Consider the following 15,901-nt stretch of genomic DNA (forward strand, 5'->3'; position numbering starts at 1 on the left):
CCTGACTGTCAGAGTTTCTGGAAAGAATTATGTGCTGTTCTACCATGTGCTCCCATCAAATATAGGGTCACCCCAGTGCAGATCTATAGGAGATAAATAAAACTATGAAATATGCATGAAATATTACACTGCATACTTCACAGTTTTATTTGTCTCCTATACTAGATGTATTATTTTTTAATTATGTGTTTATTTATTTAGGGCAGTGCTGAGTCTTCTATTGTTTTTTTTGGGGGGGGAGGGGGGGTGTGCTGTGTGAGCTTTCCTCTAGTTGTGACAAGCTTCTAACTAAACTAATTAGTTTATTACTGAAAGAAGATTAATAGCATAAGTAATTAATTTTGAATTTTAAGTATGAAATTTTAGAACTCAAGAGGACTTTTAGAAACATGCCCCTAGTCTAGTTTGTTTTATTGAAGTGATAATTCAAAATTTTGCTTTATTTTCAGAATACAGATTTTCAAATTTTATTTCTGCTTTTACGTAAATAAAATATCTTACATTTGAAAAAATAAAGCATATAAGGGAATTAACATAGAAAGGTATTTTGTATGTGATGTGGATTTCCTTGACTCCAAACATGGTATTTTTGATGCTTGCCAGACAAATGAAATTCCTCTGGCATTCCACAGCTGATCTATAAGGCCTCTTGCCATGAAGTTCAACATCAAGAAATTCTTACAAATTAGAAAAGCTGAAGTTCAGCTAGTTCTCTTCTCAACAACATTTGAAACCCAGTCTTTTACTCTAAGTTTCCTTTCATGCTTGAATATATGGGAACATTTCTTTTTTTTGTTCAACAACTATAAAGACACACCATGAGTCTATGTCATTGTTCAGTGCTGAGAAAAGACACAAAATTAATTAATGCATTTGCTGTCCCAAGTGGTATGTGTGGTAGAGTAATTTCAGTGAAACAGTGAGAGTTAGAGCCATATTGCAGTGGCTTGAAGTTAGAAAATGGTGGCGGCAAGTGTAAGGCTACTTAAAAAAAAACTTTACTGTGAATTAAAGTATAAATGCAGAGAGTAGCTAATAATATCTGTATCTCAGGGGGGCTTATTTTTATTTGAATGGGAAAGATCTTAGCATGTCTACATGCTAAGAAGAAAGCCAACATAAGAGGGAGTATAAAGATACAGATTGAATAACCTCTGTTAGCATTTTGAGTTATGTTGGTATAATTGCCTAATTTAGCTAAATTCTGCTTGACATTTATTTTTGAAGCCTTATCTTCATTTAGTATCGCTTCCTCCTCCCCTCCCCCCCAACCTGGCTAGTGTATTTAATCTCCATCCCTTGAATTTGCCAATATCTTCCCCTGGACAGGGTTGCTTCCTCTGCCTGGAACTGAGCTTCCCTCTCACCTCTACCTGTCAGAATCTCCCTCAGTCCCCAGGACTTACCCTCCAGGGAAAGGAATCCCTGCCTCCCAGCTCCAAGGCTCCTCTTACACCTGTCATGTGGCAGTGATCACATTTAGTGTGTTATTTGTTCTTGCTAGGCCATGAATGCCCAGTAGGAAAAATCTCTCTAGTCTATCTTTGAGAAGTTGCCTCAGCACTTAACCACACCCCTTTTCCCATTCATTGATTCATTCGTTCAGTAAATAACTAATGAATTTGACCTATGTAGTAGACACTGTATAAGTGCTGAATAAACAGTGGAAACATAGCTAGATATGTTCCCACTCCTCACAGAACTTTGCAACTTTGGTTCTCAGTATTATTTAATAACTCTTAACTAAATAAACAATGAAACCAACTGAACAGAATGTTGAATTTAACTATAAAAGTGATGAATTATCTAATCACTTATTATTTGTTTCTATCCAGAATCACAGTATTTGATTAAAATATTTTATCTGTTAAAAATGGTAATTTGTGCTTTAAATGTCATAACATTTTTTGAAATAATTATTTGTTCTTCTGTCCTAGTATTAAGCACAAAAACAAACCCCAGCACTGAGTAAGCAGTTTGTGTATTCCGTCACTCAGTAGAGTTTTTCAGGGTGCTGCCTAAGCCAGCTGAGCATCAGGCACTGTGGAGAAAACTGCGAGGAAAAGGAAACAGGGTTCAACACAAAGTGCTGCTCTTGGATTGAGGAAGCTCAGGGCTCTGTCATGGGCTTTCAGCTTTAGAGGTGCCTGCTCTGGCTCAGGAGTTGAAGCATTCAGAGATGCTAAGGGAGAATGCCAGCAAGAGCTAATAACCCTTCTGTTCTAGGCTGCGTTTCTGTTTCCCAGAAAAAGTGAAAAGTGAAAGTGTTAGTTGCTCAGTTGTGTCTGACTCCTTGTGACCCCATGGACTGTAGCCCAACAGCCTCCTCAGTACCTGGAATTCTCCAGGCAGGAATACTGGAATTGGTAGCCATTCTCTTCTGCAGGAGATCTTCCTGACCCAGGGATCCAACCTGGTTCTCCCGCATTATGGGCAGATTCTTTACCATCTGAGCCACCAGGGAAGCTCAACCTCCATATTGTTCTCACATACCTCTCTGAGACCTGCTTCCCGGGTCTCTGTAATACTCCTTGCCCTTTATGGTGATTCATTTTTTCCCCCTAATCATAAGAACGTGTCATTGTTGTTTTCATATGTGAGGAACCTAAGAATATTTCCATTGATGGGAGGAAATACTCAAAAATATACACATGGCTTCACAGTGATGTGTCCCACTGTTCTGTCTTTGAAAGTAAAACATTGTAGATCACCTAAGTGACCAATGTTATCAAAGGCTTAAATAAAATGGTGCACACTCACATGTATAGGTGGCTAAGTAATACATGGCATATCCTCATAATGTATTTTTAGAAGACTATATAGTTGGAAAAGATTCATGATAAAATTTTAAATGAAAGCAGAATAAATAATCATTTTATTTTTTTAAATTTTATTTTATTATTTAACTTTACAATATTGTATTGGTTTTGCCACATATCAACATGAATCCACCACAGGTATACACGTGTTCCCCATCCTGAACCCTCTTCCCTCCTCCCTCCCTGTACCATCCCTCTGGGTCATTTTAAAGACTATATAATTACTGGAGAAAAATTCATAATGCATTAAGTGAAGAAACAGGATCTCATTTTCAAATACTTTTATATATACAACACAAAAGAAACATTATAGTAGGGTATACTCATTTCCCATTTCCAAAATGCGTCCCATTTCCAAAAATTTCAAACATGTATGAAATTTTGAGATGTATGTATGATTCACAAAATTAGAAGAAAGCAATAGATGTCATTATAAAATAAATACACTATAAATTGATTAATATTTACCAGTGTACTTTTTGAAAAAAAATAATTCTCTTTGAACAAATAGTGTCATAATTGATATGTTGTCAATAAGAGGATGAATGGATGTCTACATTAGTATTTCTGAATACTATTATGGTTTTTCCAGGAAATTGCATTTATATATTGCCATAAATGTGGCTAGCTATTAAAAGCTAAAATTTCCCAATAAATGATTTTTTAAAAAACTTTTACATATGAAATATATGTCATTAACTGGTTGTAATTAAAAAGAGTTAGACTAGAAATTTTGTCCCTTGATATCAAAATGCATAAAATCTGATTCATAACATTAAACATTCATGTTATCGAAGCCCCTCAAAAAGCATAAGTTGTGAGATGGATGAAACTGGAACCTATTATACAGAGTGAAGTAAGCCAGAAAGAAAAACACCAATACAGTATACTAACGCATATATATGGAATTTAGAAAGATGGAAACAATAACCGTGTGTACGAGACAGCAAAAGAGACACCGATGTATAGATCAGTCTTATGGACTCTGTGGGAGAGGGAGAGGGTGGGGAGATTTGGGAAAATAGCATTGAAACATGTATAATATCATGTATGAAACGAGTCGCCAGTCCAGGTTCGATGCACGATACTGGATGCTTGGGGCTGGTGCACTGGGACGACCCAGAGGGAGGGGAGGGGAGGGAGGAGGGTGGAGGGTTCAGGATGGGGAACGCGGGTATACCTGTGGCAGATTCATTTCGATATTTGGCAAAACTAATACAATATTGTAAAGTTTAAAAATAAAATAAATTAAAAAAAAAAAAAGCATAAGTTGTGTTAGATATACTCTTTTGTTCTGAATGCTAATTTTAAAAATCCGTAGGCTTGGTCTAATTATAAAATTTTTTAATTAGAGTAACCTATATATTTAGATCAACTGTAGAGAATTTACACATGTCCCCAGAGTGTCAGTTCATAATTGTAATGACTGTTTGGTTGAACAGTTCACATGTCATTAGGCATGCTACAGTGTTAGCATAAAAGAGAGAAATGATTTGGGCAGGAACTCCTCCAGGAAAGCTAATCTTCAGAAAGGACATTCCAAATAGAGTGAATGAGTGATAGATTATGCCTGCTTGGTTTCAAGTGACAGAATGTTATAATACAGAAATGCCAAGATAGGCCTCCGGGTGGGAAATAGCAGGTGAAATATGGGGAGAGGTGGAGCTAGGTGGATAAGCTGACAGATATCTAGTCCTGCAAAGAAGAGTAGACAATGTCAGAGAAGGGATGTGACACTCACAATGGAGCCCCAAATTTCACCTATGATTGTGCTGTTAAATGTGCAGGTGAAATAGTTGAATATCCCCAATATTCATTAATATAAAGGTGCATTTCTTACTCTAGTACTTAATCTTGATAAATCATTAGTAATTTTAATTAGTAATATCAGTATCCATTACTCAATGAAAAATCTTTTCTCCTATGATCACCTCTCTTATGAGAATTAAGAACTTCTTTATACCATGATATGTGGTTATTGAATTTTTGTCTAAACTGTTGGTGTAAAGAATATTCACAAATTAGGATTAAAAATGAATAAAGACAAGATGCACAAAGTAGGTAATCATTCTTAGTAAATGGTAGTATATTTAAGACACACAGTAAATTGAGTAGGAATTATAAACAGGGAGATAAAAGAAGTGAGGAAAATGTGAAAAGTCAATCAGTAAACATATTTTAAATATACTGAGTGAAAGATCAGAAAAGGACCACTGTTACTTTTGTTGTTATTATAGATAATACTGCCTTAGGCAAAAGGTAAACCACTTGTAGCCTTCTGTCTTTGTGCATGCATGCTAAGCTGCTTATCTTTTAATTTTATTTGTTCTTAGTCTTATATATGTACAGAATTATACATTCATTTATTCAACATCTACCTATTGACCAACTTTTTTGTGATGGCCAGTCAGTTGAACTAGGAACTTCATTCAGCCCCTTTAATCTTCCACCATAGTGTATGTATATATATCATCTCCAATAGATGACAAAATAGCTCATGGAGATCCCAAAACTCACTCAGGATTGCCGGGTATTAGTACATGAACAAGTTAGCACTGAAATCTGAGTCTACCGTCTGTGTCAGAGACCTGTTTGCCTCAACAAAAGATAGCTTCTGTGTTTGTATGTGTGTACGTATGCCAAGTGACACTCCCACACTCACATACGCACTCCGCACATCAATCTCTTAGTGAAATGACAAGTCTGTACCTTATGACTTACTGTGCTTTAGAATCTTAATTTTTTAACCTTTGCGTCTGCTACCTAACTTTAATGCTTTTCTCACTATTTTCACACCCTTTGACACCTAAGTTCATTTTGAAATAGGGAGATCCATATGAGAAGAAAAGATTTCAAATACATTTAACTCATGAGGCATTTTTCACATGTTTTCTGTTTCCTTTGTTCACTCGTTTTTTAAGCAAAAAGAGAAAAAAGTTTTAGTTCTCTCATCTTTAATATTTTTTCATTTAAATAATGGTAATTTTTCATGCAGTGTTTTCATCTCAGCAAACAAATACATTCAGTGGGCACACACACTAAAAGTTCGCCTTCTGTTTTTGTGATTAATTGAGATGTAGAGAGTGATAGGTGTTGGGTAAAAATAGAAAGGCAATTAGTGCAACTAGGCAGGAAATACATTCAAATATAAGCAAAATGTCTCCCCAGTTAGTGATCTCTTTCTGGGCTCTTGAGGATTTTCATCCCATTAGTAAGTCACTGGAATAGAAATCTTCAGTCTTTGGGGAGACCAGAGCATTGAAAATGGCATTAACTCTTAACTGCAAACTTGAGTCAGCACAATAGGTTATTAATTCTACTGCCTGGGTACATGTCATGCTGAGTTCAGTGTGTGGGCTTCTGAAATGTTAGGAGTGAGTTTATAAAGCATTATGAGGACTAAATGATGGTTATTTATCATTCCAACCTTGGCCTTCACCACCAAGATACTAATACTTCTGGTGACTCAAAATCAGAAGTGAAATACAGGCGAAAGTTTTTACTGAAACCAATGGACTTGGCCTTTTACTTAGAAAAGTTGTGATTGTATATTTTGAGAAAATAAATTTATGTTGTACTTTATAGAATATCAGTGATTGCTAGTTTTTACAAACCTATGTCCTCAATTGATAAATATATCATTTTGTCTCAAATGTTACCCTGTTGAGAACTGGAATTCAGACTTTTTCTGCACATTTTCATAGCCAATGGAAGTTGACTAGCTTTGATTTGAATGTTTTAAAATAAAATTCTAAATTTAAAATATACTGAAATATTTACTATTTTAAGCTACCTGTAGCACTCCCTGGTTTCTGATAATCTTTTTTTCTTCTGATACTCTCCTACATCCTCTTTGAGAATCTCCAAGATATCATTATCCCCTTTATTTCTCTCTGTGTAGAACAGTTATTAACATCTTCCATTTCCTGATTACTTGCCCCAGAGTTTTCACACTTGGCCATACCATTTGGGTCCAGATAATTCTTTGTTGTGAGGCTGTCCTGTGCATAGTAGGATGTTTAGCAACATCCCTGGGCTCCACCCACTACATTCCTGTAGCAACTCCCCATACTGACAATCAGAGTATCTCCAGACATTGCCAGATGTCCCTGGTGTCAAAATCTTTGCCAGCTGAGAACCACTGGTTTATCTTCTACTAGGTATTATTTTGTTTGACTCCACGATAACTTTGCAAAATATGTACAACTGTGTTACTCAGAGTTTTGGCAAGTAACAGAACCCACATGATGCGGGTCATAGGCTTTTATGAAGGGACTGCTTACAACAGCTTGGAGATGTTGAGGCACCTATAAAATAGCTACAGGAGGAAGCCATTCCCACCCCTAGTGCTGAAGAAGCACAGAGAAGAAATAAGGCTGCTAGAGTGCTGGGAAAGCTGGAACCATGGAACGGAGGCTTCGAGAGGGAGATGAAATCAGGAAGAGACAAAGCTAAACCATGCGATGCAGTGCTATAGCAGAGAGAGCATAGGATACGATCTCAAACTCCTTAATTCTTCCATGACTGGCCAGTCTTACTAGTAGGCTGAGTCCAAACAAGACCCAACCAGCAAAGGAATGGGGTGATGCAACCCCAGGATTTGGTCTTGTGATCTCAGAGAAAGAAGGAAAATGCAATCTATTGGAACGTATGGAGGAAAAAAGAAGGAAAAACAAACTATCTCCATTTTAACATGAGAAACTGAGATTTAAAGATATAAAGTAATTCATCCAAAGTCAAATACCAAATGCATAAACAGGCACTTAAAGCACATCTGTTTCACTCCATAAACTACAATGGTATCTTCATAGCCGACTTTCATGAATGAGCAGACTGATAGTAGATGATAGATGCGAAACCAAAATCCCGTTCTCATACCTACTCTGATGTCCACTTTTTTTTTTTTTTAATGTTGACTATAGAAAGCTATTTAAAAGATGAATATCCAGCTCATTCTCAAATAGATACATAGGAACAAAAGCTTTCTGCTGACCTGTGAAGTCATTTTCTGAAAAGCTTATGGAATTCTAGGTTTCCTGTAGAATGTTTAAGTGGCACATGCTGGTTTACCAAGCTGTTGTCACATTTTCATCTTTACTGCAGATATTACGCCCTGGCTAGTGCAATGTGTGAGGAGAAGAAGGACTAGACTGGGTATCAGGGGATTTGGGGCTCAGTCCCAGCTCTGTCATTCCTACCCTGGCAGTAGCAGCAATAAAAAAAATGACCTAAACCAAAATCACTGTAGATGGTGACTGCAGCCACGAGATTAAAAGACGCTTGCTCCTTGGAAGAAAAGCTATGACCTACCTAGATGGCACATTAAAAAGCAGAGACACTACTTTGCCAACAAAGGTCCATCTAGTCAAGGCTATGGTTTTCGCAGTGGTCATGTATGGATGTGAGAATTGGACTATAAAGAAAGCTGAGCACTGAAGAATTGGTGGTGTTGGAAAAGACTTTTGAGAGTCGCTTGGACTGCAAGGAGATCCAACCAGTCCATCCTAAAGGAAATCAGTCCTGAATATTCATTGGAAGGACTGATGTTGAAGCTGAAACTCCAGTACTTTGGCCACCTGATGCGAAGAACTGACTCATTGGAAAAGACCCAGATGCTGGGAAAGATTGAAGGTAGGAGGACAAGGGGATAACAGAGGATGAGATGGTTGGTTGATATCACCGACTCGATGGATGTGAGTTTGAGCAAGCTCTGGGAGTTGGTGATGGACAGGGAAGCCTGGCGTGCTGCAGTCCATGGGGTCGCAAAGAGTTGGACACAACTGAGCAACTGAATTGAACCGAAACCTTTTTCTTCCCTTTGGCATTCACCCAGATCTTCATAGTTATTCTTAGGTATCTAATCCTGTGGCCAAAGTTCTGTGAAATAAGGAAGATGTTAGAGTTTCACATTTGAATTCACAAATGTAGAGCCAGGCTCAGAAAGCACTAAAATCGCACTGAAAATCTCATAGGTGGGATGTGTGGTCCCGATTCCACATATTCCTGCTGAAACATGGTGCCTTTTCTATTCCATCTTTGAAGTGATGAATCAATTGGTTTAGTCCCTCTGGAGAGCCAGTCTGTAACATCCAAATCCATTAGACTTCATCATAAAGTCATGTCTAGATCAAGATCTAAGAATCTGTGGTTTTTATCCTAGGCTTATAAGCAAGATGACAGCAGATGCCAATATATTAATAGCATATAGGGATTCATTTTTTTTTTATTTGAAATGGAATATATATATTAACCTACAACTTATCAGAGACAAAATTGGTGTTTTGTTAGGCATTTAAAAATAAATATATGGGGGTGGGTATGTGTATGTTAGTCACTCAATCATGTCCTACTCTTTGCAACCCCATGGTCTGTAGCCCTCCTGGCTCCTCTGTCCATGGAATTTTCCAGGCAAGGATACTGGAATGGGTAGCCATTCCCTACTCCAGGGGAATCTTCCCAACCCAGGAATCAAACCTGGGTCTCCTGCATTGCAGGCGGATTCTTTTCCATCTGAGCCACCAGGGAAGCCCAAGTATCGGGGGTGAGGCTGGGGATCTAAGTGAAATAGTATATAGTTCCATCTTCCCCTTTATTCACAGGTATGTTGGATGCTAGTAATTCAGACTCAGTCTTCTTTGCTAAAATCAAGTGGGTTAAGGAATGTCTGCCCTCCTGGAAAGTCTGGCAAGAACTTTAATCCTTCCCCCAAACTATTACCCTTCTTTGCTTCAAGGTGGGAGGCCCAGGAAGTAAGACCTTTGTGGTCTCTAGTCCCTGGGCTTCTTGTACTCATTCCTGATTTCTACCCTTATCTCCTGCCCATTTTCTACTTTTACAATATTTCCAGGTCCCCATTTTTTTTTTTACTTTTTTAATGTTTGGGGGCATAAAATCAGCTGTAAACCTCCCCTCCCTCAATTTAACTTTTTAATTTTCTCTAGCCAGTTCCAAGAAAATCTAGGATTCTCATCCAAGGTAGATCTAAAAAGAGAGGGGTGAGTGAGAGAAGAACAAAGAGGAAACTAAAGTATTTGATATCAAAAATAAATAAATGAGTAATAGAAGATTGTAAATTCTACTTTTGATATCCTCTGTAGTTGGGCAGAACTATAAAATTCCTTCAAAGAAATCATTTTATCTGCTCCAGAATTCTAGCTACCTTATAACATTGTTCCTGATATATGTGATTAGTAATGCTTTGGAAAATCAGTTCTATATTTGTTCTGCTGTTCCTACATAAAGAAAGGTTGAAGAGCAGTATTTTCAGTGTTAGAAGTTTACACGTGAGCTAGGTTATCTGGGTACAGATGCTGGCTTCATCATCCCTTTTTACTGTGATGACTTTGGGCAAGTTACTTACATCTCCATGTTTTGGTTTCCTCACTGATACAATCAAAGTGTAAGTAGACTCTGTCCCATTAGATTTTCTGTGGTTAAAGAAGTTAATATTGACAAAGATTTCAGGACAATAGTGGAACATAGTGATCACTATATAAATGTTAGTTGTCTTCAGAAGCATTGTTTTCCTAATTATCATCATCACCACCGCCTCCATCATCATTGATTTCTACTATAGAATCAATCCAATGTTTCCATTCTTCTAAAGTACAATCACTTCAAAACTTTATGCATGAAGATAAATTATAGAGCATCACTCTTTAGAATAGTGTAACCAAAGAAACACATATGTATGAATAATGTACTTTTGTATTTTGGAATATATAACCTAACTCAGAACTTTACCTATAAGAATTGGCCACCCTTCCTTTCTAACTGACTGTGTATTCACTGTATACGAAGGTTTACTCATAGTGATTCTACTTGGTTTGTGTTATTATACCAAGTGTATTTTCCCAGGATTTCAGGTTAGAAACTACTGACATTGAAATATTTCAGGAGTCAGAATTAGACATAAATTATTTTCTGCAGAGGTGTCTTCCTATTACCAGAAGTCAGCCAAGAGTCTCTAAAATCACATTAGGGTACTGTTTTTAGTGGTTCTTGAGTTTCACCCTTGAGAGAATTAAAAGAACTGACAGTGAAGTATAATAAATCTTATTCTGACCCAAACACTCTCAGTCATTTAACTTCCCATTAACAATTCCAATTCTACTAGATAATAGGTAGAAAGCATATTTTTACTCTCTTTTCACTTTACATTTAGAAATGTAGAATAATATTTCACACATTTCATAAAAATAATTATGACATTTGTCTGTTTAATTTATAATCAATGCCTTATTTATATGCTTGGGTTTTAATTTGACATGAGAAGGGACCAAGAAGAGGGTGAGCCTTTATTTTTTTTTTTTACACAGGAGCAATTGGCTCTCCATTTTTTAATTTTTATCTATTTTCTTTGTCTCAATTCCCAGCCTCTGAGCCCAACTTGAAGGTGCGGTCCAGGTTAAAACAGAAAGTGGCAGAGAGGAGAAGCAGCCCCTTACTCAGGCGGAAGGATGGAAATGTTGTCACTTCATTCAAGAAGCGAATGTTTGAGGTGACAGGTAATTGAGGACTGGGTAGATACACACTGGAGAAAAAAAAAAAAAAAAACTGCTGCCAGTAGGAATGAAACAAAATTAGCTTAGAATAAATATACCTGCTGTATATTAAAATTTATTTTGAAGAGAAACATTTCTTGAAAGGAAGTTATATTGAAAACTCACAAGTAGTTCAGTAAACCTTGCCATGCATTCACCAGCTGTGTTAAACAGGAAATGAATGAAAAACAGAACTATATGTCAATAGGCATAACTAGGGAATGCCAGAGCTCACCTTAATCTTTTCAGAAACAAGCAGTCCATTTTGGGAATGCCAAGCCAAAGAATATAACTTTTAATGAAATTTGATCAGAAATGAGCAGAGGGAGGTTCAAGAAGAATACTTCCCCCATACTCAGACATTAATGTACGGAATACATCTGGGAAAATTAAACTATGTGAAACAGCAAAACCTTCACTTTTCAACAAATTTACAGAACTCATAAATGACATTATGTGTTTACTAGTGAACTGGGACTTGTGGCAGGAGGGGATATATTATTGCCTTTTATGAAGGGAAAGAAACTGTCATTTTCACTAGTCTCAAATGGAAGAGTTCTTAGTTTTTTAGCTGCCTGGTTAGTAGTGGGGTGAACAGGTTAGGAAATTCAGCCTGATGTCTTACAAAGCCCTCTAGTCCCATTTGTACCTAGTCTGAGAAGACATAGGGATAGAAGAACCAAAAAGGCTAGCCAAAATAACAAAACCAACTATTGTTTGAGTAACTACTTAGAGGTATGCATTGTATGTGACCATTTCCTTTGGTTGCATCAATATAGAAATGGAAATCTAGAGCCATGTTTGTCCATTCTCAAGGGAAATGGTGCTTATATCAAAGTAGTCAGTTGGCATTATTTCTCTAGGATAAAATTTTATTCTTAGAAAGTTTTTTTAAAACATTGTTTCTTTTCTGTATCTTCTTTGGTCATGATAGTGTCTAGTTCAGGGAGACAATATGAAGATTGTGGAGGCAGAGGTGGAGAAGTGTAGACTACCAATTAGGGAGTATTTTGACAGATTACTAGGGAGAAAAAAAATGTCTAGTCTCCTATTCAGTCCTGACAGATTAATATGTTTATCTGAGGAAAAGTATTGGTGAAAATTTTTTCTTAAGGCATTATAAGTATTAAATAAATAATTATTTTACTAGAGTTTATTTTCCAGTATCAAATACAATCACTAGTTTAGACCAATTCAATAATGAATTTAGAGTTACAGACTTTTCCCCCCAGTAAACCTATTTGTATTTCATTAAGTGAAAATCTTAAGTAAGTTTTCATAATAGAAGTCCTTGATGGGCGTGGGAATGAATCTGTAGAGTGAGTCTGTATTAATGAAAGTAAAGAATAATGAACATATCAATTGTCTAATGTAATGACCTGTAGGTCATTTTTCTGATGGGAGATAGTAGGTTCTCTCATAACAGAAAAACTTAAAGAAAATAGAAACACATGTATATTTCTTTTTTGTTTCTTTAAAATCTTATTAAGGTTTTATATATTTATTGCAATGTTCTTTTCTATTTTCCTGTTAATCTTTTTCATGATCATAACTTTTCCCCACATGGTCACTTTTTCTTTCTTACCAAATTTCAGTGGAATTTAGCTCACTACTTAACTGAGTAATAATTAATTCTCATTTATAAGGGTTATGATTTGCTAGAGTTCTACTCAGGTTCTTGTGAAATATCATAATTTTCTCTCATTTTGTGAGATAGTAGCTCCCCTTTTCAACTGAGGGAAAAAAACTTGTATTTGAAGAGGCTAGACACACATTTCTGATCGGTGAGGTGGGACTTATGGATGCTTTGGTTGATATTTTTAACTGTATGTAAAACTGGTGTGTTTTAACGGATAACTTTATGTTGCAGTTAGTCTAAATGTTTTTGGAGAATTTGAACTACTGGACACAAGGTTTTCTGCACCTCTACATCCTCTTTCTTTGTCAGCTTTCATGTGATTAGGATGAGCTCTGTTTGGATCTTAATACTAATTATTTTTGCTGTCCAGTCAGAGACCACCATAGCATCATAGCAGTTGAATTGCCACTGCTGTTCATGTCTCACCTCTATCCTCTCTCTTCCCTGTTTCATAGGTTCAGCTGTTTGCTTTTTTCCAAACCCATGCCACCTCTCTCCTCCCGGTAGTTGACATGAGAGCCACATATCATCGTCCCCTTTTTCAAATTCAAGGGTCTTCTGCTCTTCCCCCTACAAAGCCATGCTATTTTAAAATTCTAGGTCCTGGCACATTCCTGTGCCTATAATGTCTTCTCTGCTCTCCCCTTCTCCACTGCCCCCTTTTCATGAGTTTCTCGTCCTCAAGCCCCAGTTGTGATATTACTTCTACTTAGAGATTTTTCTCAGTGTTCCCAGAAAATCAGTTGCTACCTCTTCTCCCAGACCATGTCCAGTGTGATCTTGTAGAATCCTGTGGTAGAATCTATCATCTTACATTCTAGTATCTGCCATAGTGATTTCTATTCAATACATAAGGTAACACTTCTGTATGAATATCACATAAAATAATATAAATAATATACTTTTAAATTGACAAGACATTTTAAAATAGTTTTCTTTTTCTTTTTTTTTTTAAAGACAGAATGCAGAATGGGACTTTAATGAGAAATCAGTGTGTAGTCATACAAGAAAGACAAGAGTTAGGGGTCCAGGGGAAACATATTCTTGATGGATTTTTTTTTAATATTCATTTTCTTTCTTAAAAGAAAAATAAATAAGAAAGAGACACATATAAAAAGTAGATTAATCAAAATGTAAGAAAGATATATAGACTGAAAGTCAGTGAGCGAAATATATTTAGGAACTTTATGATACCAGTGACTTGAAATCCCATAGTAAGTAGGTGGCATGATCGAATTCTGTCATCAGTCTCACATTCTTTCCATTGGTGATACACTTCTGAGTAGAGAAATATTTATAATAGAAAGTTGAATGTTGTAAGGGTTCCGAGGGAGGGCAAGCAACTATAGCCTGTGACTTGGGCACTCCCATTTCCAGGGGACAGATGGTATATGAGCCAGGCTTTGAACATAGAGGTGGGATTGACCCTGTGATGAAGTAGGTGGAGAGATAAGAACATAAAAAAGCTTGAAATGGAAAAGTGGCACATACGGGGAGTAGGCAATTTAAATTTGACTGAGTGCAGAGTTCAGAAAGAGCAATAGTAGGAAATAATGTCAGGCTCCATTTTGGAGCAGAGGAACATAGTGAAAGTTGTCTCACTCTGATCCATCTGGCAGCAGTTTAAGGAAAGTTTGGAAGGACTGCTGTAGCAACTCAGAAATGTTAGAAGATATTTTCTGTAGTCCATGAGAGGACAATGAAGGCTGAGAGATTAAACTGAAATCTTTGTAGTCAGAAGAAGATGAAAAATATTGGAAAGAACAAAACAAACTGACCCAGTAATTGATTAGATTTGGAGTAAGGAAGGGAATGAGAATGAATCTAAGGATGACTATAAACAGAGTTAAGCAGGGCACGTTTAATAGTAAAATACACTGAATTCGATTTACATTAAAGAGAGATAAACAATGTCCAGCATTCCAAAAGGATTCAGACTGGAAATTCTGAGAGGAAACAACAAGAAATATAGCTTTTATGGGAGGAAATATTGAGGGCAGAAGGAGAAGGGGACGACAGAGGATGAGATGGTTGGATGGCATCACCAACTCAATAGACATGAATTTGGGTAAACTCCGGGGGTTGGTGATGGGCAGGGAGGCAGTGATGGGCAGGGAGGCCTGGTGTGCTGCGATCCATGGGGTCACAAAGAGTCGGACACGACTGAGCAACTGAACTGAACTGAACTGAATGCAAGGATTCTGCCTAAAGATGATAGTCGGTGTCATAACTTTGAATTATTTTGACAAGGGAAAGAGAAATAGGATAAGGCTACAAACTTTGGTGAATACCTACATTTAGAAATTGATTGAAGGAGGAAAAGCCAGAGAGATGGAAAAACAAACATGGAGGTAGAGAATTTTATTGTAGAAAGGATGAGGAGAATGAGAACTGTTTTGTCAAAACTGTTCAAATGTGGTATTTTGAGAGATCAATTGCTGTCCACAATGAGTTAAGCTAGATGGCCAGCTCTTAAAGGAATGAGCACATCACTTATTACAGGTTACTAGCATGCTTTCAGGCTAGAGGGACAATTCCAGTGGAAAAGGACAACATGAAGGTTCAAAATAATTGATGGAGCAAAATCTTAAAGCAGATGTTCGGGGGTGGGGCCATGGGTGAAAGTGTATGTGACAGTATTGGAGCAGGGAGCAGAAGAGAAATGTTTTCACTTTGATGTGGGCAAGGAGAGTATATATAACAAAATCATGAGGTAGAAAGAAAAATTACTGATGGAAATCATTTAGAAGTTGTCAGTCTCCAAGAAGCGTGAATCACGATCATTTGTGCAGAGCTGAGTAGACGAAGGATGAGACACCTAGAAAAATGCTGAAATGAAAGAACTGTGGAAGATAATAGGGAATTGATTAGAGCTCAACAGATAACTTGCCAAAGCTTGA

At 36.9% G+C, this 15,901-nt stretch overlaps 1 protein-coding gene across 11 annotated transcripts in view; it reads left to right on the forward strand.

Moving 5' to 3' along the window:
- The window catches only part of HDAC9 (histone deacetylase 9), a 988,950-nt gene that overhangs the window by 552,755 nt on the left and 420,294 nt on the right, over positions 1-15,901 (forward strand). For 9 of the 11 annotated variants that reach the window (XR_009494194.1, XM_059885810.1, XM_059885811.1 and 6 more), the window contains one exon: positions 11,195-11,326. The exons of the other annotated variants lie outside the window; for them this stretch is intronic. Coding sequence is in view for 8 of the 9 variants with exons in the window: in XM_059885810.1 (XP_059741793.1) it covers positions 11,195-11,326 (132 nt within the window). In the remaining variant the exon portion in view is untranslated. The remainder of the gene's footprint in view (positions 1-11,194; positions 11,327-15,901) is intronic. 11 annotated transcript variants of the gene reach the window in all.

The sequence above is a fragment of the Bos taurus genome, chromosome 4 (genome assembly GCF_002263795.3).
Source record: "Bos taurus isolate L1 Dominette 01449 registration number 42190680 breed Hereford chromosome 4, ARS-UCD2.0, whole genome shotgun sequence".
Lineage (NCBI taxonomy): Eukaryota > Metazoa > Chordata > Mammalia > Artiodactyla > Bovidae > Bos > Bos taurus.